Source organism: Cervus elaphus, chromosome 13 (assembly GCF_910594005.1).
Source record: "Cervus elaphus chromosome 13, mCerEla1.1, whole genome shotgun sequence".
NCBI lineage: Eukaryota > Metazoa > Chordata > Mammalia > Artiodactyla > Cervidae > Cervus > Cervus elaphus.
The window spans coordinates 47,184,435-47,207,757 of record NC_057827.1 but is presented as its reverse complement, the minus strand read 5'-3'; the positions used below and the strand labels follow the sequence as shown (position 1 = coordinate 47,207,757).

Sequence of the window (23,323 nt, the reverse complement as noted above, 5' to 3'; positions counted from 1 at the left end):
AGACACTAGAATTGTAAATTCGACAGACAAATCATTTTATGATGCCAGACTAACGAATTTGACTTTGGCAGATTGCCAGGAGCCGTTATTTTGGCTCAGATTCAGAGCTATGTGTCTGTTTGCCAAGCAAGATTAGTTAGCTTGGTTCATTATACATAGAATTTGTACCTTCTTTCTCTTGATTATTTTGATCTTAAACCAATGAGGCTCTTACCTTAATTTTGTATCATCTTTTGATATTGATTTGTAGGCAAGTTCCTATTCTTGTTTTTGGCGAACTGGTAGTGATGGAGTGTCATATTTTTTACCCCCTGCCCCACCCAACCCCAGCCTTACAGATATATGAGTTTGCAGTTGTTGATTGCAAGCTTTCAGATTTTGTTCTGGATTCATTTTGTTCCTACTTACTGAGTGTTCTCCAGGCTCAGTACAATGTTAATAATACCTCCTTAAGTCAAACCAACTTAACTTTAAATTTTTATCTTTATAAGATTTTTAAAGGTTACTTTCCATTTACAGTTACTGCAGATTGGCTATATTCCCTGTGTTGCACATACATCCTTGAGCCTGTCTTACAACCAAGAGCTTGTACCTCCCACTCTCTCACCCCTATCTGTCTCTGCCCTCTTCCTCACTAGTAACCACTTGGTCTCACAAGCAGTTTGGTCTTGTAATCTACTTTTTTGTTATATCTCTTCATTTGTTGTACTTTTCAGATTCCACATACAAATGATATCATACAGTATTTGTCTTTTTCCATCTGATTTATCTCACTTAGCATAATGCCCTCCAAGTCCATTCATGTTGCTGCAAATGGCAGAATTTCATTCTTTTTTATTGCTGAGTGGTATTCCATTGTATATATACCACATCTTCTTTATCCATTCATCTTTCGTAGACACTTGGGTTGCTTCCATATTTTGGCTATTGTAAATAATGCTGCTATACACATTGAGGTTAATGTATCTTTTTAAATTAGTGTTTCCATTTTCTTTGGACATATACTCAGGATGGGGATTGCTGGGTCATATGATAGTTTTATTTTTAGTCAAATCAATTTTCATTCTTTAGAGGATGCAATGATCACAGTTTCTCAAACTCTGGAGTAAATATACCTATCTCATATTTTTGTTTCCAAAATGAAACTCAAATGCTATTCAGTTCAGTTCAGTTCAGTTCAGTCACTCAGTCGTGTCCGACTCTTTGCAACCCCATGAATCAGCACACCAGGCCTCTCTGTCCATCACCAACTCCCGGAGTTTACTCAAACTCATGCCCATCGAGCTGGTGATGCCATCCAGCCATCTCATCCTCTGTCGTCCCCTTCTCCTCCTGCCCTCCAATCCCTCCCAGCATCAGGATCTTTTCCAATGGGTCAACTCTTCGCATGAGGTGGCCAAAGTACTGGAGTTTCAGCTTCAGCATCAATCCTTCCAATAAACACCCAGGACTGATCTCCTTTAGGATATAGAAATAATCCCCAAATACAAAGATTCAAACAACATGAAAGTAGCCTTGATTATCTGCCAGTGGGAAGAAGACAAATTGAAAAATTTGATTCCGGGTGTCAGTGACATCTATTTTTGGTTTTCTTCCGGCAAATTGAAATTGTTTTGAAGTATTCAAGATAATACTCTCCTTTTTGAGCATTGCTTGGAAATAGTAAAGATGTACTATACTGTTTGAAACAGCCTGGACATTTGCGGGGAGCTTGCTTGTGTTCTCAAAGACACAGAGAACATTCTTCCCGTGCCCCTCCCTCCACGTTCCCTCCATGTCCCCTCTCAGTCCTACTCATCTGTCTAGTCAAACCTGAGGGACTATTACTCAGAAATCTCAATACCCAACACAAAGTTGGCAGTCAGTCTTTTTTTTTTTTTTTTGATGACTTTCCTATTGATTTTGTCTTGCAGGTTAATTTGATTGTTTTGGAGTAGATAAACACAACTTTTAAACATTGAAGGCTCAGTCAGGAACATGTAGTAGTCTTGGTTAAAATCTGGCTATTTGGTGCTGTTTTAGCTTTTGAAGGCTCACTGTAGATACTTAAGTTTTGTCTTTTTAAAAAAAAAAATCTAAATTTTGTCTTTCATGGTATTGTAGAAATCCTTGAGGAGGGAAGTCTTTTAAAGATACCTACTTTAAGCAGAAAGAAATCATCTGCCTTTGGTTCTTGTCCTCCTTGTGATCCATTTTAATGTGTTTCGCTAGAGTGTTAAGTAATGTACAACCCAACACTAATCATGCAGTCTCCATGCTCAACAAAAAAATTAAAAAACCCAAGAGTGCTTTCTCCCCATTGTCCACCGTTTACGCTGTGAACTTAGTGTGCTATTTAAGTTTCTCCGCTTCTGACCTCATCTGACCTTTCTACATGTAATCTCCCACTGACAGCCTTCCTTCCCTCCGGATCCCTGAAGTGCTAGAAACTGATTTGCCAGGCAAACCAGGCGTCTCCATTGTCTTGTCCTCAAAATCCATCTTAGTGCCTTTGCGTGAAATTCCCTCCTGCTCCCTAGAACGCTGTGGGTGGCTCAGCCTGGGCCGCCCCAGTAGGCTTATTTCTTTGGCTGCTTACCCTGCCCCTCATTTACTTCTAAATTCTTTGACGGCAGAGACTATTAAGCTTGATATATACTTTTAGTGCCTCCCCACAGTCCTTTACTGTTGACTTAATTTCATCTTTAAAAGGAACTTCGATTTTAAGGATGTCAGAGTATCAAAAAGAAAAGATAAATATTTTGTTAGGCCAAAAAGAAAGATTTTCAACTTGGTCCCTAATTTGATGCTAAAGGGTTTAACTATTTTATTACATTGACAGGCTGTGAGGGACCATCTGATAGGAGAGACTTTGGCTATGTAAGTTTTTTTTTTCTCAATTCTGAAAGTCTATGCTTTGCCCTAGAAAGTACCAAGTTGCACTCAGATCCTGGCAGCTCATACTTAGTGGTCAGACTCAGAGAAGCCTGGGACCACGAGGCTAGGACCCCAGCTTCTGGTCCTCACTCGGTCCCTTACAAGTAGCATCTCAGGACCTCAATTTCCACTTCCCTAGGAAGGAAGTCAATTTTTATTTTTATATTCGAACTTAATTTTAGTCAGCACCTTACTAGAGACTGGGATGGACATTTTATATTCTATTTTGTCTCACTATGTTCAGTTCTCTGAGCCTCACTTTCCTCATCTATAACACGGGTACAATAATAAATATCTACATCCAGATGATAAGGAATTAAATGAAAACTGAGACTGAGATTTCATTTGAGAGAGCAGATGAGTATTTTCAGTGCCTCTGATTGCATTCCTGAAGAAGAGATCTAACTCTATCAGCGTCACACCTCAATGCTGACATGACAATAATCCTCAGCAATGCTACAGAGTTGCAGTTGGAATGTTTCCTGCTAATTTCAAGAATCATGCTGTAAAGCCTGTGCCAGAAGCTGCCCTGTAGGAATTCCTCTTACTTCCTGCTCTACCCATCACCTCCTGTTCTCTGAGTTAACTAGTTGTTGTTTGTTGTTCAGCTAAGTCATGTCCCACTCTTTGTGACCCCATGAACTGCAACACGCCTGGCTTCCCTGTCCTTTACTATCTTCCTGAGTTTGCTCCCACTCATGTCCACTGAGTCAATGAAGCCATCCAACCATATCATTCTCTGTCACTCCCTTCTCCTCTCCCAGCATCAGGGTCTTTTCCAGTGAGTTGGCTCTTCACATCAGGTGGCCAAAGTATTGGAGCTTCAGCTTCAGCATCAGTCCTTCCAATGAATATTCAGGGTTGATGTCCTTTAGGATTGACTGGTTTGATATCCTTGCAGTCCAAGGGACTCTCAAGAGTTTTCTCCAGCACCACAGTTCAAAAGCATCAATTCTTCAGCACTCAGTCTTCTTCATGGTCCAACTCTCACTTCCATATGAAAAACCATAGCTTTGACTATATAGACCTTTCTTGGCAAAGTGATGTCTCTGCTTTTTAATATACTGTCTAGATTTGTCATAACTTTTCTTCCAAGGAGCAAGTGTCTTTTACTCACTGTCCATGGTTATTTTGGAGCCCAAGAAAATGAAATCTGACACTGTTTCTACTTTTCCTCCATCTATTTGCCATGAAGTGATGGGACTGGATACCATAATCTTAGTTTTTTGAATGTTAAGTTTTAAGCCAGCTTTTCCACTCTTCTCTTTTACCTTCATCAAGAGGCTTTTTAGTTCCTCTTCACTTTCTGCCATTAGAGTGATATCATCAGCATATCTGAGGTTGTTCATATTTCTCCCAGCAATCTTGATTCCAGCTTGTGAGTTAACTAGAGCAGATGACTAATTCTAATTCCCCTTGACTTTTTATCATTTAGGCTGAGGCACTGCACAGAAACTCTTGGTTTGTCACAAAATAGCCATGATTTCTCAGAGTGTGGTTGTTGGAGCAGCAGCAGCAGCCTCATCCAGAAACCTCTTGGTAATGCATAGTCTTGAGCTTCTCCCCAAACCTAGTGAACCAGAAGCTCACTGTCCTCCAGGCATTTCTCATACAGGCTGAAGCTGGAGAACCACTGAGTGAAACAAATATGAGGAAGCTAAATGGGGATGTTGTTCTATTTTTCTGTAGTTTCTCCATCCATGAGAAAATCAGTTCCATCAGTTGATTCAATCTGCACTTATTCACAGTGAAAACTAAAAAGTACAAGTGTTTTTGGCTCATTTGGGAAATTTTTTAGAAAAGCACTTTAGCATGTTAAGTACACACACACACACACACAAAACACACCCATGATTTATCTGTTATTTGTTTCAATAAAGTTAAGTTTTCAGAACCAGGATTGGAGTGGAATTTGGAACCGAGTCTCTCCTGTTATGTTGAATGAAGGGGAGCAATCTTCGTTAATATTAGTGTGTGTAGAGTACTGTTCCCCTATCTGTATCCTACAGCCCAGCAAGGAGTGCAAGCTGAAGGCATGAGGGAGAACAGGAAAGAACCGTAATAATTTGGGAACAAACTGGAAAAGAGCAGATGATTCTCTGTATTGAGCATCTGTTATGCGCTAACTGAACACCACACAGAAACCTAAGGTTATGTTGTCTGACCCTCTGGGGTAAGATGGCTGAGGTGTGGGATTCTAAGGGAGGGGAAACCAGGAAAGGAATCCAACTTGATCATAATCAAAGGTCTGACTCACTAGAAATCTGAGAGTAGCTGGCACTTGCCTTTTCTGCATGGAGAGCTTTGAGTTCTCAGTAATGCAGTGTGAGCCCATATTTGGTAAGTCACGAGAATCCTCTGAGAATCCTTTGTTGTGTTATCTTGGAATTGAAGGAAGACAATTTCACTCATGGTCACTCTGGAAATAATTGCACATGTTTTCAGTGAACAACTTTTTCCTGGTATTTCTGAAGCACTGTTTAGTGGTGGAAAGACCATGTTTAGTTCTATAATGTCCTGCAAGTTACTTTTTGTCTCTCTCAGTTTCCACATTTTTAAAATGGGGCTTTTTTTCAGAGCCCCATCTTGAAGAGACATTGCTGTTGTTGTTCAGTTGCTAAGTCGTGTCTGACTCTTTGCAACCCTATGGACTACAGCATGTGAAGGGACTTGGGGACAATTAAATTAACCATCACTGCCCCCTAGACTCAGAGTCAGGCACTCCTTTATTTCTAGTCCCCTTGCTGCTCACCAGGGTACTTTATACATTTCTCTCAGAAGAGCCTTTTGTTTTCCACCCATCTGAGTGGCCCTCTGGATCTCACCCCTGTTGTAAGCCACAGTGGGTTTATATCCAGTGTGTTCTATGATATGATATTAGAAAGTTCTGTACTTGGTGAATTCTAATTAATTGTGTAGTGGTAGTCAGGAATCTCCTGAATAAGCTTTGCACTCCAGGAAGGAAATTTTGTCTCATCCCTCGGATTCCTGGGAGTTTACTAAGTGTTGCCCTTTGTCTTCCCAAGGGAAATACACTTTGTATTTCCTTTAAAGTTTTTTCTTGATTGGTCGTTTACCTTCTGACTTTGAAATAGTCTGAAGACCTTAGCTGGTATTGACCCGAGCTAAAAAGCAAGATCTTGGAGAGGCTGACTTCCTCCCGCAGACCTTGGGGTAGGACCTGGGGATGAGACTGATGGTTGACCACCTGCATCCCAAGCAGATATGGGGCTACAGTTTAGAGCGGGATTGAGCTCTGCAGTGTGAATAACCCATCAGAGACCACTAATGTTCTGCTGCGGGACTGAGTGTTTCCTTTGCTCTTTGCTTTTGTTGAAATACAGCCCCCCCACCCCAATCCCCAGCCCCCACTTTCCCACCTCTGCCCTGGAGCTTTTAGTTCACAGACTCAACACCGAGCACACTCATTTTTCTTTCTTTTGCATTTTATGATTTTCTATCATTAGGCAAAGGGTGACAGGCAAGGGTGAGAGTAAGTAGACACCTCAAGAAGAACTGAAGATCTGTAAGACATTAGATATAAGATATAAGACATTAGATAAGCTGCACTGGTAAAGCATGACGTCATTCTCTAACTGGGTTCCGAAAAGCCAGTTACTTAAACTCCTTGTGCCTCAGTTCCTCATCTGTAAAACGGAGGTGATAATGGTCCCCACCTTATGGAGCTATTATGACTAGCGAATGAGGTAGTATTTGTGAAACACATAGAACAGTGTCAGGCACGTACAAATGTTTGTTCAGTAAATAAATGTGCCTCCTGAGTTACATGAATTCTGGTTCTGACTTGTTGTGTCATTCCTTTCGTTCAGCAGATATATTTCCAAGTGCTGAAATTCAAATGTGAATATAAGATCTGGTTTCCTAGAAAGTTCTTTAACTTCACTTTTTCCAACATAGTTGCACTGTCCCAAGTCTCTTCAAATTCATTGGGAATTGCAAATAAAGTGTTTCCTGTTTCTCTTAAGAACGTTGCTTCAAGGCATTTTTCTTGACATGTTTTGATTAGTAACTCTATATTTTTGTATATTACTCAATAAAATCTTGTTTTACCAACTGTATTTAAGTTATCATGGATTCCCTCAAGTGTTTTAGGATTCATTCCAGATGAAAATTTAAAGCCAACCATGCTTAATTCTCTGACAATCCTGTGGTCATAAACATTCTTTTTTTTTCCTTTTCAGCTCAAAGCCTTAGAAAGCCACATGTAAAGTTTTATTTACTGATAGGTCTGTTTCTCACATCAAAGGAAGTTAAATGGGGGAGTTCCTACACCCATACTGCCTTAAGGATTACTCATGAATTTCCTTTTCTGTAGGAATGGGATAACTTCTAGATCCCTATGATAGCTTCCAGAGTTAACGACTTCTACTGAAAACTTGTGGGCAGGGTGACTCAGGACAGATGGCCACTAGTTCACCTTCCCCTTAACCTGGAGATCAAATGAGAGAATGTGTGTAAATTGCCACCCTCCAGTGCTCCTTGGCTACATGGGTCTTCAGGAAATAACAGTTGATACGATTTGGGGAAAGGTCTCGGAATGGAGGGGGTTAAATGGCCTTAACCCAGGGCCTGGCTGACTTTCGGGGATTTCATAACTGCAAGGAAGCCCTTACTGAGAACATTTCTCTGGTGACTCGGGTGGGGTTGGGGGAGGGCGCTCCCGTGCCGGGCTCTGTGCTCGGGTGTGGGCTGGCTGCCACCCTCACGCAGCGCACGTAGCCCTGTCACTCAGCCGTCACCCCGCTGGCCCGGAGCCAGGCCTCCGCGGGAAGGGCTGCCTTCCCAAACCCAAACAGCCTGTACTGCTGTGCCGATGTTCCCGGGCCTGTTTACTGGGCTTAATTGCGGGGCTCTGCTTGAATCCCCTCCAAGGAGAGGAATTAAGCACAATTCAAAACGGAGTGACAATAGTCTCTTAAATTCCTGGCCTCTGAGAGTTTCAGTGGCTTCTGGGGGAAGGGTGATTCCCTCAAGTGCAGGGTGATTCACTCAGGTTCATGCACGAAGTGCAGGATCCCCTCAAGAGAATTTTGATCTAGTTCAGTCAGAACCTCACAGGCCTGTGACTCCTCTGTAAGCTTAGGCATGCTTCTGTGTGTGTATTACATATGCATATTTCTGAGGGTGGGGTGGGAGCCAGCTCTTGAATGTAAGAATCTCAAGGAGCTATTATCACTGAGCTAAGAGAAATGACTAGAAGGTTTCAGAGTCTTGATAGTTGCTAATGGTTTGTTGAATGATCCCAAAGTTAGGACCAAGTTCGTAATGAAGAGGGACGCTGATGAAAGAGGTCTACCTGAGGACAGGTTTTCAAGTGAATATGGTAAATTCCCTGCCTTTCTAGGCAGCCTGCTCTTGCCTGGTAGGAAGGAACCACAGGCCCATTTCACCAGAGCCACTGAGAGTGGCTTATAACTTCTGATTTTTCATTTTCAGAATTACTGAAGCTCCTGCATTTTAACAAAATTTAGGTATGGGGCATAACGATTATTGTTCTAAATTGGAGATAAGGTTATATGTAGCAGAGTTCTAGGTATGTGGGTTCAGGGAGAAGAATTTTTTGTGTGGATTTAGGGCATGTGAGGAAGGTAGAAGTTCTCAGTATAGAAATAGAATTAGTAGAAGATATTTGAGGGAATAACTTGGGGTTTGTCAGAAGAATTACTTGCCTCTTGGACATTGACTGCCTGATGTTCTGAATCTTCTGAACTGTATGGTCAGATGCTGAAACTTTGGGAATGGGAGCGTGGTAGCTGGATCCAGCTCTTGTTGTTACCCACCAGAAGCATATTCCCCATTTCTTCATTCCCTTACATCAGTCTTTTACTTGGGCAGTAGGAGGAAGCAAGTACCTAGACTTGCTTTTAACTAACCAGATAGATAACAAGCAAGATGCCAAGATAACTAGTGACAGTTTGCATACTTTTTTCTGAAGTTAGAATGAATATGAAGACTCTAAAGCACTTTTTCTGCTTCTGAGCTGTTCAGCAACACATTGAGAGCTTACTTTTTTCTAAAACTGGCAGCAATGTGAACTGTTCAATGACATTTTCTTGAAACTCTTGGAGAAGGCTTTGCGTAGTTGCAATTATTTTGTAAACATGCCTTGTGAGTATTGTATAAATTTAAGTGACTTAGGTAATATATATATTTTTAATATTCTTGAAATATAGTTAATTTATAATGTCATGTGAGTTTTGGGTGTGCAGCAGCATGATTCAGTTATACATACATATCTACACACACACATATAGTCTTTTTAAGATTCTTTCCCATTATAGTTTATTACAAGATAATGAGTAGAGTTTCCTGTGCTATGGAGTAGGTCCTTGTTGGTTATCTGTTTTATGTGTAGTACTGTATATATTTTAATCCCAAACTGCTAATTTATCCCCCTCCCTTCCCCTTTGGTAAGCATAAGTTTGTTTTCTGGGTCTGTGAGTTCTGTTTAGTAAATAAATTCATTTGTATCATTTATTTTTAAGATTCCATGTATAAGTGATGTCATATGATATTTGTCTGATTTAGGTAGTATAAATTGGACCCATTTCTGGCCAGTAAACTTCAGCTATTACATTCTCCACTATGACTGCTTGGCTGTTTTTCCAAGCTAAACAAGGTTTATGGTCTTGTGTATTTTTTCTCAAGTCTTTACTCATCTAACATTCTGTGTGGTTGGTGTCTTATGGTATAGTGAGGAAATGATCCTGGGCCCCCTTTGCTGTGTCCGGAGCAGATGTTGGGGAAGGACTAGAGAGGAGAGAGGTTTGGTGAAGGCAGTGTGGATGGCACTGAAGGATACAGCTGAGCCTGGTAAAGAGAGACAGGGAAAGCGCCCCTGTGTAGCTCAGGAAGTGTTACAGACAGTTCCTGGGCTATAGACAGTGATCTCAAAATCCAGTCTGATGGTTTTTTTGTTTTTTTTTGTGGCTCTGATTTAACAATTAGGGTTAAAAATATTCAGGAGAGTTTATATACAAATCTGGTTCAGTTACCTGCTACTGTCCTAAAACCTGAAGATTTTTAACATCTGCCCCTCATTGCCACGGATAGAAAATTCCCTAGTTGTAGGTAGCATAGCTCACATTCCAAAGTTCTGACACATACCTGATTGGCTTCAATATTTTAAGTAAGTGAAAGTTGCTCAGTTGTGTCTTGACTCTTTGTGACCCCATGAATAATAGCCTGCCAGGCTCCTCTGTCCATGGGATTCTCTAGGCAAGAACACTGGAGTGGGCTGCCATGCCCTCCTCCAGGGAATCTTCCCATCCCAGGGATCAAACCCAGGTCTCCTGCATTGCAGGCAGATTCTTTGCCAGCTGAGCTACCAGGGAACCCCCCAATATTTTGTTACTTGCAAATGCCACAGGCTATGTGAGTTACTCACCCCTGCTTTTGAAGCTGCAAAAACACTTAGGTAGGATCAGATCCCCTAAGTAGAGACATTTTGAAGCCTCAGTTGAGGGGAACACAAACATGCCTATCATCAGTGCATGTTTTAAAAATAGCTGACAGTAAGCAGTGACAGACTTTATTTTCTTGGTCTTCAAAATCACATGGATGGTGATTGCAGCCATGAAATTAAAAGTTGCTTGCTCCTTAGAAGAAAAGCAATGACAAACCTAGACAGAGTATTAAAAAGCAGAGACATTTCTTTGCCTACAAAGGTCCATGTAGTCAAAGCTATGGTTTTTCCAGTAGTCACATATGGATGTGAGAGCTGGACAGTAAAAAAAAAAAAAGGCTGAGTGCCAAAGAATTGATGCTTTTGAACTGTGGTGCTGAAGAAGACTCTTGAGAGTCCCTTAGACAATAAGGAGATCAAGTCAGTCAATCCTAAAGGAAATCAACCCTGAATATTCATTGGAAGGACTGATGCTGAAGCTGAAGCTCCATTACTTTGGCCACCTGATGCGACTCATTGGAAAAGACCCTGATGCTGGAAAAGACAGAAGGCAGAAGGAAAAGGTGATGACAGAGGATGAGATGGTTGGATGGTATCACTGACTCCATGGACATGAGCATGAGCAAACTCTAGGAAATGGTGAAGGACAGGGAAGCCTGGTGTGCTGCCGTCCATGGGATCGCAGAGAGTTGGAAACAACAACAGCAAAGTGGTGTTTGGTATGTGCCGGGCCTTACACTGAGTGTTTTACCTGGACTATCACCTTCAATCTTCATAAACCCATTTTATAGATGAGAAAACTGGGATGTGAGCAGGTTAAATACAGGTTATTCTGTATTTAGGTTGCATTTTATTAAAGGTATGTTCTGCTTAGGGACCTTCCATAATTCAAAGCAAATTGGCTGGTATTTCTGTTTCACAGTTGGAGGGGCTTAGTATTTGGCAGTGGACCAAAATACCAGTTTAAAGTTACTCAACCTAGCAGCTTGAAAGTTATGCTCTTTTTTAGCAAATTTTTCAAAATGGATTCATATTTATTATAAATTTGGCAAATAAAATGAGATGATTACTGTTTTAATGTGCTAAGTTAAAATTTCTATAAAAAGTCACTCTCTACCTTAAGATCAAGTTATACTTGTGACTGATGCTGAAGTCATGATGTACAGTACATTTTTGTAGAAGATCTATGTTGCTGACTGTTTTTAACGAAGTGGTGAGTCTGAGTGGAAGAGGGGATGGGACAGACATACCCCCTTCCCACCTGTGGATTTAAAATGATCCTCATTGCTGAATGGACAGTGGAGGTTGCCAACACCAGGTTTTTGAAGTGGTGTATACATGTGATTGAGCTGTGATCGATTTCAATTAAGAGCATTCTGTTTAGGCGCTGGGATGGAAATCCTGCACTTTCCTTTTTCAACTTTACCTTTGGGATTGATGAGATATGGCTTTTCACAAAGCCGACTTAGTAAGAACTCTTAACAAAAACCTTGTTTTCTTTTCCCCCTGCAGCATTTGGGGAGCATATTTTGTTACTTGGGTTTGGCTGTTAAAGTTCTATGTCTGTGTACGTGTTCAAAGCATCCTTACACATTTCCTGCCAGAATGTGGCCGCCTAGGTATCCAGAGCGCCTGTCTCTGGTCTGGAGCCAGTCTGGAAGCCTGGGAGGGGTTCACCCCTCTCCACTCATTTTCTTCTGTTAAAAGTTGTAGAGAAGCTTCTGGGGAGGGAGCGGGGATAGGGAGCGGGTAGAGGAGTCCACAGTGGGGCCAGAGGAAGGGATGGTGAATGCATAAGGAGACATGTGGATTTATCGGTACATCCAAGGCTAGAACTATAGGACTAAATTGTATGTGTAGTGCTGGTCACACTAACATCTTATTAAACTTTTATAAATTTCAAGTATTAATCTAGTCCGGAAGTTTTGATGAGTAATAAGTGAGACTTCCTGCTGATGAGTTTCAGTGTTAACTGCACAGCACGTTTGTCACTTGATCCTGAAATACTCTGGTGATGTTCTTATTGTTCTGGAGCGTTCTCCTCTCTACAGTCTAAAGCCCTTCCCTGCTTGATGAGGTTTGGATAGCAGCTCCGTTGACCTGATCAGTTTCCGGGGTTTGTTTCTGCCCCGTGCACGATTTGGCACAGAAATGTGTGACTTGTTATTGAAGTGAACCTTGCTTCTCAATGCATCCTTAGCCTCTGTGGTTTCGAACTGTGTCAAAACCCAACAAATATTGGGAATGTGCCCAAGCCAAGACCCATCTCGTGTGGCTCTTGTCCAGAAAACACTGATAAACTGGCCTGTGTAGTTTCAACAGGGCCACTGAGGCTCACAATGATTTCCTTCCATTGTTTTGAAGTTGATGCTGTGGTTTCAGGAATCAGAAGAGAAGGTGAAGATTCACTCTGGCCAGAAAAATTCTGTTTCTCTCCCTTAATCAATCAGATACTTTGCTGACATTAGGAGTTTTGTTCTAAAAATAAATCCCCTGGAATGTGCCAGCTCCTTCACTCTGGGTGTGTTTTATAGATGCAGCAGTTCGTCAAGGAGGTACTTTTGTGAGTTTGTATCTAATTTTTTTTTTTCCTTCAGTTTTTAATCTGAGTCCTGAGGCAGATAAGCACTTCCTAACGCCCCAAAGAACTCTGTTGCTGCTTGTAGGGGTGATGCCTAGATAGAGTGCTAGACCTTCTTGAACCATCAGAGGCCAGGTAATGTAAGCCCTTTAAAGGAAAGAAACCAAGCCTGGGATCACATAATTAGTTGCAGGGTGAATTAGATGGCAGGCATCCAGACCACTGACCTTTTCCTTAGAGTAGAGCTATTTAAGAACATAAGATGATGTAGCATTGATGGAGTACTTTTTCTTCTTTTCAGAGCTTCACAGTGGGGAGAAGCTGAGTTGGTAGGGAATCCAGCCTCTAATTATTTGTGGCTTAAGTGACGTTCATTATTGGCTCAGTGGTGGCTCTTATAATCCTAATAGCTGCTTCCAGGGATGGGTAATTCCCTAGTCATTATAGTCGACTTCATTCATCTCTTCTTCCCTAGCTAGGCCCATCATTTCTATCTGCTACCAATCACCTTTCCCCAAGCCATCCTTTGCTTGGTGGTATCATTTGTTAAATCTCAATTGCAGTAACCTCAGAATTCCATCTCTGAAAGATGTTCAAGCTAACAACCTAACTTTAGATTTAAGATGGCATTGCATTGACATTCAAAGAGGATATGGGGATTGCTAGCTGCATGGGGATATAGAGTTTGAGAGATGGTAATTTAAGCCTTAAGATCATTGTAAAACTGAGTTACTATTCAGCCTTATTTTTGTTCTAGTATGCAGTATGTGTGAGTACATGCCAGTGCATGCCTAGTTCATGTCTTCATGTTACCACTGGGAGTGACTTGGCACTCATGGCATTGAAGCTAATTCTTGAGCCACTAGTGCATTAGCGTGGGCTCTACTTGACTGGTTATTTCACCAATGAAACAGTCTTGCCATTTGTGAAGGAAATTGTGAACTGAATTGCTACATGTATGTTTGAAGATGTGCTTTTAAAATGACAAAATCCCTACTGATCTAGGTAGAAAATAAACTTACTCTTTAGCAGAAAGACCTGCTTGTTAATCATTCATTTACTTATCAAATTTTAAAACAAAAGCAAAACAGAGAAAGGAAATTCTCTGATGGTCCAGTGGTTAGGATTCCGAGCTCTCGCTGCCAAGGCTGCAGGTTTAACCCCTGGTTGGGGAACTAAGATCCTACAAGCACTGTGGTGTGCGTCCTCCCCTCCAAAGTAAACTTTAAACAGATACATTCCATGTTTTAGGAATTGTTCTAGGCACTTAAGAATATACCAGCAAACAAAAAGGAAAAAAATCCCCTTTCTCATCTTGTGTTACCAATATCTTCCCTGCAAGTGTCTCATCCCTATAAAGATATTTTAGAAACAAGGCAATGTCCTGTGAAAATAACTGGCTTTTTACACTTTGTCTTATTTTTTCTATCCCTTCCTATAAATTTTCCAGGGAACATTTAGAGGTTTGTTACTTTCTTCGTAGCAATTCCCTAATACTAATTTTTGGTAGGATTTTTAGTTTGGCTTCTTTCTGTATTTCTTCACTTGAATGATACAGGTAGTGTTTGGACAAAAGGAAGAGAATCATTTAATTTGATAATTGTCAATAGGAAAAAGACAAGCATTGAAAAATGCATTAAGATTTCTGTGGGTTTTTTTTCTCTGAGCTGGATTTGACTGTCATTTATGCTGACAAGTTGGGCCACAGTTTCCATTGACCCTTCCCTTTTCTTTCTTGTCCTGAGCATTTTATTGAGCAAGCCTAACCTTTTTCTCCTTCGTGATTGGTTCCCATGTCTTTGTAAATGCAAGTATCTTAGCTATTGGTCTAAGATAGTGGTTGATTTGGTGATTCTGGGACATTTGCTAGTAAGGCATAATCTCTAAACTTCAAATCTAGTGATTCTGATCTTGTGGGTCTAGGGTGGAACCCAGAACCTGCCTTTTCAAAAAGAAAAATTTAAGAGGGGCGGGGCATTCTAATAGCAACATAGATGTTATCTAAAATGTTTTAGAATTGTGTGATTATTGTTGAACTGCTTTCCACTGGGCTAAGCCGTAAGATATAACTTGGTTGTTAATGTTATATGCTGAAGAGTCCAAATTTATGCACTGTACAAAAACTGAAGAGGCCAGCAGATACCTGTGTCCCATAGCCGCTGAGGAGACTGTGTTATTCAGCTGTTCACTGGTGGGAGATGCTTGGCTCAGCTTTGTTAACCAGCTTCCTTTGACTTTCTCTATAGGCGATGGTGGCTTGCTACCCAGGAAATGGAACAGGTTATGTTCGACATGTGGACAACCCCAACGGTGACGGCCGCTGCATCACCTGCATCTACTATCTGAACAAGAACTGGGATGCCAAGGTACTTGAAGTAATGCAAGTAGAGGGAGGGGTTAAAACCATAGGAAAAGAATTCGGATGACTTAGAGGAGAGTTTGGAGTTCATAATTCCCACTGATGAATCTTTTCTCTTTCATATTATCATTTTTTTTCTGCTATGGTTTTAGTACTAGAGTTGATGAGATGAAAATAATAGATGCAAAGTTAATTTGATAGAGGTGGATGAGTAGGGCCATTATTAGGTTATAGGTTATAATTTGGTGATTGATGAGGAGAAGGTACTTTATTATTTTAAAAATGGGGATCAGTGTTTTTAGTCTAATCCAGAGCTGATAGGATTCTTGATTCTCATTGTGGAATAAGACACATACTTTTCCCTGCCAGGAGCAACACTGAGAAGATTTCATAAAAATAGAACCGTAGGATGTTAAAACATCCCCAAGTGACGTTTCCCACACAGCCCTCTCTCTCTGGGTGAAATGTCTCCTTGGTGGCCTCTTGCCATGGTTTACTGTGATCGTGAATGCCAAAGGTTTTGTAGCTTATTTTCGTATTTTTGAACATATATATAGATAGAGATATGAAGTCTGGTGCCATGCTAGCAGACATGTGTCTGGAATTTGTATGTTTTTTAAAAGTTAAGGATGATTTAGGAGTCTGAGAAACTGGAGAACTTTTCAAGCTTATCTGGCTTTTGAACCTTCTGCATCTCCATTTCCTATTCGTTAGGCCAGATACTAGCTGTCATAAAGCAAGGATATTTTATCTGAGGTCAGAAAAAGTAAACCTGGGAAACCAGTGAATTAGTGACAAGGTTTGTGTCAGTTCCCTATTTGGTAACATGACTGAAATATATCCCTTAGTTATCCTTTGAAATCTTGAAAGTTAGTGTTACAGGCAAGAGAGTCAAGTTGTCAGATCGGTGATGATAAATCACAAAGGATGAAATCATTCAAAAAATATTTGAGCCTCCAACTAATAAAAAAATTAAAAAAAAAAAAAAAATATTTGAGTGCCTGCTAGTGCCAGGCATCGTGCTGTGGGGAACCATCAACATGTAAGACCAGAATTCTACCTTGACAAGATTATTCTAGTAGGACAGATTGGATGTACATGTAAAAAAATGTAGTTCGAGGGAGAGAGTGGTATATGTCATGAGAGATAGAGATAAGGTGGTCTGAGCATTCAGAAAAAAATAGCGTATAACTTCCAGCTGATGAAATCAGGTAGGAGATAGGGGAACTCAAAAGAAAACTGTAAATTCTAATTGAATGGGAGGTTATATGTGGTCACTGTCCTCTGGAGCTGTTAATATTAGATTGAATTACATGAAATGGCTGGGGCGGGAAGAGGGTTATGGGTCAGTCAGATATTGGCAAGTCTGTATAACTGACCTAGTAGAACTCCACTTTGTGTCCTCGGGCTTTGTGACTGTGGGGGTAAGAAGACTTCGTTTGGTATGAGGTGAATAAGGAGATATGTCTAGCCAAGTTTAAAATAACATTTACTACAAAGAATGGCACTGAAGTTAAAATTTGGGATTAATATATGCTTGGAGTGGCAGTTGGAAGATAGCTTTGTTTCTAGATGAGACTGAAGTATCATTGTTAATGAACTGTGTTTGAGGCCACGAAGTAATCTACCTTCTTTGTGGCCCTCAGCGACATGGTGGGGTCCTGCGGATATTTCCAGAAGGGAAATCATTCATAGCGGACGTGGAGCCCATTTTTGACAGACTGTTGTTCTTCTGGTCAGACCGCAGGAACCCACATGAAGTCCAGCCCTCCTATGCGACCAGGTAACAGCCAGGGCCACGACTGCTCTTGAGAAGCTTCTTGGACAAACCCCAGTTCCCAGAGAATTCTCAAATGTGTGTTGTTTACGGACGAGGGACCAACCATCCCCCTAAGCAGAGAGCAAACCTGTTTGAAGTCAATAAAAATTAAGGGAGAAACTGTGGCTTCTTTAACATATAAAGTCTAACATTGGTTTCAACTGTTAACAAGTCGTTTTCCATTAAGTGAGAGTCTCAGATTCCAAATTTCCCAGAGTGTTCTTTTCTCTTCTTGCCTTTCTTGCTCACCACCCTCCCTTTAAAAAAAAGCCTGATGTTGTTGGCTGCCACATGTCAGGAATCCTATCTGGTCAACTCTGGATGAGTTTAAAAGCTGCCAGTTGCAAGCAGAGAAAAAACCTTGAGAATAGAAAGAGGAATTTGTAACACAACATTGTAAATCAGTGATACTCTAATAAAATTTTAAAAAGGGGTTCAAAAAAAGGAGGTTCAAAAGGGAGGGGATATATTTATCCTTATGGCTGATTCGTGTTGAGGTTTGATAGAAAACAACAAAATTCTGTAAAGCAATTATTCTTCAATTAAAAAATAATTTAAAAAAAAAGAGGAATTTGTTCTGACTTCTTTTTCTTTTGCCCCTTTTCTTAGCTTAAAATTGTATTGGGTTTACTGTATCCAACATGTCCCAACAATTGGATTTTTCAGACTCCTTTCATTAGATCACGCATGGGAAGATTTTTCAGAGTAACTGAACAATTTAGTATTGTTTACTATTAATATAGAAATTCTTGTGTGTGCTTGCTTAGTCATTTATGTCCAACTATGCCACCTCATGAGAAGAGTTGCCTCTTTGGAAAAGACCCTGATGCTGGGAGGGGTTGGGGGCAGGAGGAGAAGGGGAGGACAAAGGATGCGATGGCTGGATGGCATCACCGACTCGATGGGCATGAGTTTGAGTAAAGTCTGGGAGTTGGTGATGGACAGGGAGGCCTGGCATGCTGCAATTCATGGGGTCGCAAAGAGTCAGACACGACTGAGCGACTGAACTGAACTGATGCCACCATGGACTGTAGCCCTCCAGGGTCCTCTGTCCATGGAATTTTCCAGGCAAGAGTACTGGTATAGGTTGCCATATCCTTCTCCAGGAGATCCACCCGACCCAGGGATGGAACCTGCATCTCTTACATCTCCTGCACTGCCAGGCGGATTCTTTCCCGCTATGCCACCTGGGATGCCCAGAAACTCTTGATATAATCTTAATTTCAGATTCTATCTAATTTGCGTCTGTTTTATAGCCAAAGCTGAAAACCACGTGGTATTGGAGCACTGTGGGGTGCAGCCTGAATTGGGAATAACAGTTGGGGGCAAGGAGGAGCAAGGTTGGGTAGAAAAGATAATGACTGAACCTTAACAAGACTAATTAAATTAAAATCACAGGTGTTAAGTGCTTAAGGTTTATGTGTCCCCCTCCAGAAGTGACAGATCTGAGCCCCACACAGAGTTGCCTATGAAATGTCAAATTGGGATGTGCCCTAGGTGAGCAGATAACTACTTCTCCCACCAAAGCCTGTTTGTGGCTTATTAATGGGGTACAGTAATCGGTCCTTGTCATTTGTGCAGAATTTCCTCGTTCTTCCCCAGTTCCTCTATGACTAGGGTCACAGGGGAAACCTTAGCACCACGTGTTGACGGGAAGCTTTTGGAAAAATTCAAGTCCTATAGCAATTCCAGTAACTACTACTAATAATGAAACAAAGCATTTTGGAAACTCATGCATAAAATTACTCTTGTATAGTCTATCCAATAAATGGGACATAGTAGAAAACTTGACGGTACCAATATCCCATTGCTTCTTTGCCTCAATGTCCAAAACTAAAGAAAAAAGTCAAGGCTTTAACTGTCCTGTCGTTCAATATGTTATTCTTCAAAGTCCTCGTCTCTGTGCTCTCCCCACCAGCTTAGGTCCCTCAGGCTTTAGCTGAATGACTCGATGAATGGTTCGCTTCTAGCCCTTTCTTGTGTAGTTCATCTGGACCTGTTATATTATTTGTTCAATTGCCTTTCCCCTCCCTGCTAAAGCCTGAGCTCCTTGAGAAAGAGGCTGCTGTATTCACAGGGTGGTTTGAATTCCCACCGCCCAGGATAATGGGTGGTGCATACTTGGAATTCCTTACATGTTTTATTACATTTAAATAGACTTGAAACCAGAGACGTTTATTTTAAATTAAAATTGGGGTGGACTTCTGATAATAGGAAAAATTTTAAATGTTGGCTTTACAAATGTCTGTTATGTGAAATTTTTAGTATTTTTTTTTTTTGGTCATATTTTTAAACCTCTTTTCTAATATCTGCTTATCTTTCACAGATACGCCATGACTGTTTGGTACTTTGATGCTGAAGAAAGGGCAGAAGCCAAAAAGAAATTCAGGAATTTAACTAGTATGTATTTGATAATTTTCTGTGACTTTTGCTTAAGTCAATCCATGACTTTTAGTTAAGTTTTTTATGTATATGCTAATGTACTCTATTCAGTCTCAGCTATCTATCTATCTCTATACACACACACACACACACACACATATATATATAAATGACATCATGACAGACTTAGTTCTGAAACCCTGGCCTTAGCTCTGCTGAAAAAAATCAGAAAAAAAAATGCAAAGAACATCCCTTGTGAATGCCCACTGACTGTGGGACAGTTTGTAATAGATGGGATATGGTTAACGTCTGATCATTAATATTCACCCACCCCTCAAATATAACATTAAATTTTGCCCATGGTTTTGGCACATTACAAAGGAAATACAATGCAACCACCACACTTCATTTATTATATTGGTGTGGGAATGTGATTCTCAGTATAAAAACCAGGCTCATGTAATATAAACTGAATATGACTTAATGTCTTTCCTGTCCCCTCCAACCAGTATTATAAGGCATATTTTCCCAAAATACATTATATTGAAAGACATGTTATGAATAGTTTGTGAGAAGGTAAATTCCTGGTCCCCAAATGTGGGAATTGTTACATACAGTATCTCTTTCTTGAAGAGTCACTGTGTTTATGGGCATGTTAATCAAGAAAAATTAACCTAAGAAATCCTACAGTAAACATGTATGTAACATGTATGTAACATCATGACCTATTTGAACAGTCTCCCTAGCAAATACCAAAGAAAATACATTGTTCTAAGCCCCATCAGGAGGTCCTTTGTTCAGCTTTGTTCTATGAGATGGGAAGCATTTGCTGGAGGTTTTAGGGGTGACATTTGTGACATGAAGTTCATCAGATCTGGCTCCTTAACCTCTTTGTTTTCTTTTCTGTTCCCAACCCAGGGAAAACCGAACCTGCCCTCACTGAGGACTGACCCTGCTCTGAAATCCGCTGGCCTCATTCACTTTTAGTAACAGTTTCTGAATTTGCTTTAAGAGTTGAGATCCAAAGAAGGCCTCTTCTTCAGTGACTCCGTGACAAGGACCCCCCCACCCCAACCCCACTGCTTGCATCATTCAGATCCCTGTCTCGTGTATGGTACTGTGTGTTTCCCTACCAAGACTGCACCTACCTTCAGACACTCTTTTTGCCAGATGAGCTCATTTGCTAACTCCAGAAATACATGCAGACAACCTAGTTGGCCAGCGGTTTAATTGTTAGATTTGGTAATCCTGGCTATCAGAGCAAGAACCTGAAAGCACAGGCAAGGGACTGAATCTTACTTGCACTTTATGTATACTTTCTAATTTGAAAGGAGGTGGTTTGCAAAGAAATAAAATGGTGACAGGTGCCACAGAGAGGCATCACTGAAGCCTTAACACAGGAAACAGAAATGTGTGTCATCTGAACAATTTCCAGATGTTCCTAATCCTGGGATATTGGGGTTTCTGGAGAATTATCACAACCTAATGTCATTATTACCTCTAGAACAGGCTGCCGTTATAGTAATCAATTTCTAAGTATCCTGTGGGTAGACACTCCCTTTTCCTGGTCCTGTAACCTGAACTTGCTGCCTCTGCCCCATCTTGCTGAAATACAACTTTCTGATCAAAGATGACACCATTTATTTTCTATTTTCACTTCTTAGATAGAGAACCTAATTCATTAATTATTTTGGTTGCTTTGTTGAAATGAAATTTGAATTTAAATCAAAGGGGAAAAAAATCTTCCTGGTAGTTTAGAGTCAACAACCTCTGCTAATGGTGTCAAAAAACCTGGGTCTGCTGATATACAATAAACGTGTGCATTTTAAACAATTTGAGATTGGAGATGGAGTTGGAAATGTAGGCATTCCTGTTTTTCAGTTTTCCTTTTTAGTGAGCTCACTCTTCTCTAATGAAACAAGAAAATCACAAAAATTAGGCTGTATTCTAAAAAAGGTAATGGAAAATAAAACAAAAAATCCTGGAAAGCTACTTGAGTTCTTCCACATTTTCTGACCCTGGTAGCCTCTTCGACACTTGACTCTCCAGATCTACTGTGGTTGGCAGTGTGGCCAGAATCATGGAATTTGCTAGAATTGTGGGACATCCTCCAGCAGTAAACACAGATTCCAATGCCTCACAAATTCTGTATGGAGCTCCTCTTTTATGAAAGTTAATCTGCATAGTTTTCAATTCCACTTTCATATTTTTAAAACCCCTGTAATTTCTTGCTTGAAAATCCCATGAACATTAAGGGGCCAGAAATATTTTCTTTTGTCACTGACAGGCACATAGACTTTCCAAGAAAGAAGCATATTTTTGTGTGTGTCCGGTTTGGGAAATTTTCCAAATAAGACTTGTTTTCATTCTCACAATTGCTCTATTTTTTTTTTTCCCCCCTGTAGTACTCATTACCTTCTACTTACTATGTAAATTATTTATTATATTCATTGTCTGGTATCCTTCCTCTAGAGTATAAGCACAATGAAGACAGGGATTTTGTATTTTTTAATCAATGGAATGTATTCGTAGCACATAAAATAGTGCTTGGCATATAGTAAGGGCTCAGTAAATACTTGTTGAATAAACTCATTCTCCTGCCTTAGTGTTTTAATGGTTTGATTCATTTCCTCCATCTTGGGCAGGAAGGGCTCACTAGCATTTTTGTGCACACACCTTTCTCTTGTTGTTGACATGTAAATTTAGGCTAAAGGTTATAGAAAGCTTTGGTCATAGTGTCCTTTCTTATCTGTTTACCTGTTTGAAGAGGTCATTGACCACAGTGAATCTGAAGACTGAGGAAGATTCTGCCCTTCTATGTCCAGGGACCATGGGAGTAATGTAAGAATAGCTTTAGACAGGACAGACTACATTCCTCCTTCAGAACAGTTTTGAAAAATTTTAGCAAGAGAGAAAGAAACAAAGTTGTTTATTAGGAATTTTATGTTCCCTATAATGGTAGATAAATTTTCTTCCATGATTATTAATGTCATGAGAATGATAATATTCTGAAAGAATATCATATCATTCCAATACTATGTCTTATATCTTTCATTTTAGTTAATATTTTTACTTGCCAAAAGATCAGACCTCATAGGCCTTGCTTGTTCCTTCCAGACAAAGGTCCTATAACCTAATAATCTGTATATCCAATCAATTTTTAGTGCACTGATTTTTTTTCATGGCTGAATTGGAGTCCTGGATAATACAACTAATAGTGACTGCTTTTTGCTCCTCTCTTTGACAGCCCACTTAGAGGAGGACTTAGCCCTGATAAAGAAACATTATTTAGCAAATAATCGGATCAATTTCTTTATATTCCTGGCAATGACATGTTACGTCACCTACATAGTGCAGAGTCTTTGGCAGGAGATTAAATTTTGAACCAAAGATCCAATTTCATGGAAATAAAAAGTCTTACCTAAGTGCATTAAGTAGATCTTCAGTAGAGTAGTTAATACCAATTAGCTGCTGGGCTGTCTGAATCATGAATTATCTACTCAGATATGATTTTATTTTTCTTCTTTACATAACTCAGGATTTTTAGAGGCTGGGTCATTTCTACTTTCTTTCAGTCCCTCGGTCTTGAAATTTCCTGTGATTTAGGAAGCAGTGATGGGAAGTGCCATGCTGAGTCAGCAGTTTGTATAAAATAGGGGTTGGGACATGACAGGTACTTTTATATTTGATCAACTATGAGGACAAGCCCAAGGAACGTTCCTGGTAAAGTTATTTTAAATAAAAATAATACAAAATTGACTTAGCTTCAGTCTTGAATCTTTTGAAGGGCATGAAAAGAATACTGGTTACTGAGGTGGAGAAGGAAATGGCAACCCACTC

At 40.3% G+C, this 23,323-nt stretch overlaps 1 protein-coding gene across 1 annotated transcript in view; it reads left to right on the top strand.

Annotated features, from left to right (window-relative positions):
• Positions 1-22,085, top strand: part of EGLN3 (egl-9 family hypoxia inducible factor 3) — a 28,904-nt gene extending 6,819 nt beyond the window's left edge. The window contains exons 2-5 of the mRNA XM_043922080.1: positions 15,170-15,289; positions 16,929-17,065; positions 19,428-19,501; positions 20,402-22,085. Coding sequence (XP_043778015.1) covers positions 15,170-15,289; positions 16,929-17,065; positions 19,428-19,501; positions 20,402-20,433 — 363 coding nt within the window. The 3' untranslated portion in view covers positions 20,434-22,085. The remainder of the gene's footprint in view (positions 1-15,169; positions 15,290-16,928; positions 17,066-19,427; positions 19,502-20,401) is intronic.
• The last annotated feature ends 1,238 nt before the right edge of the window (positions 22,086-23,323 follow it).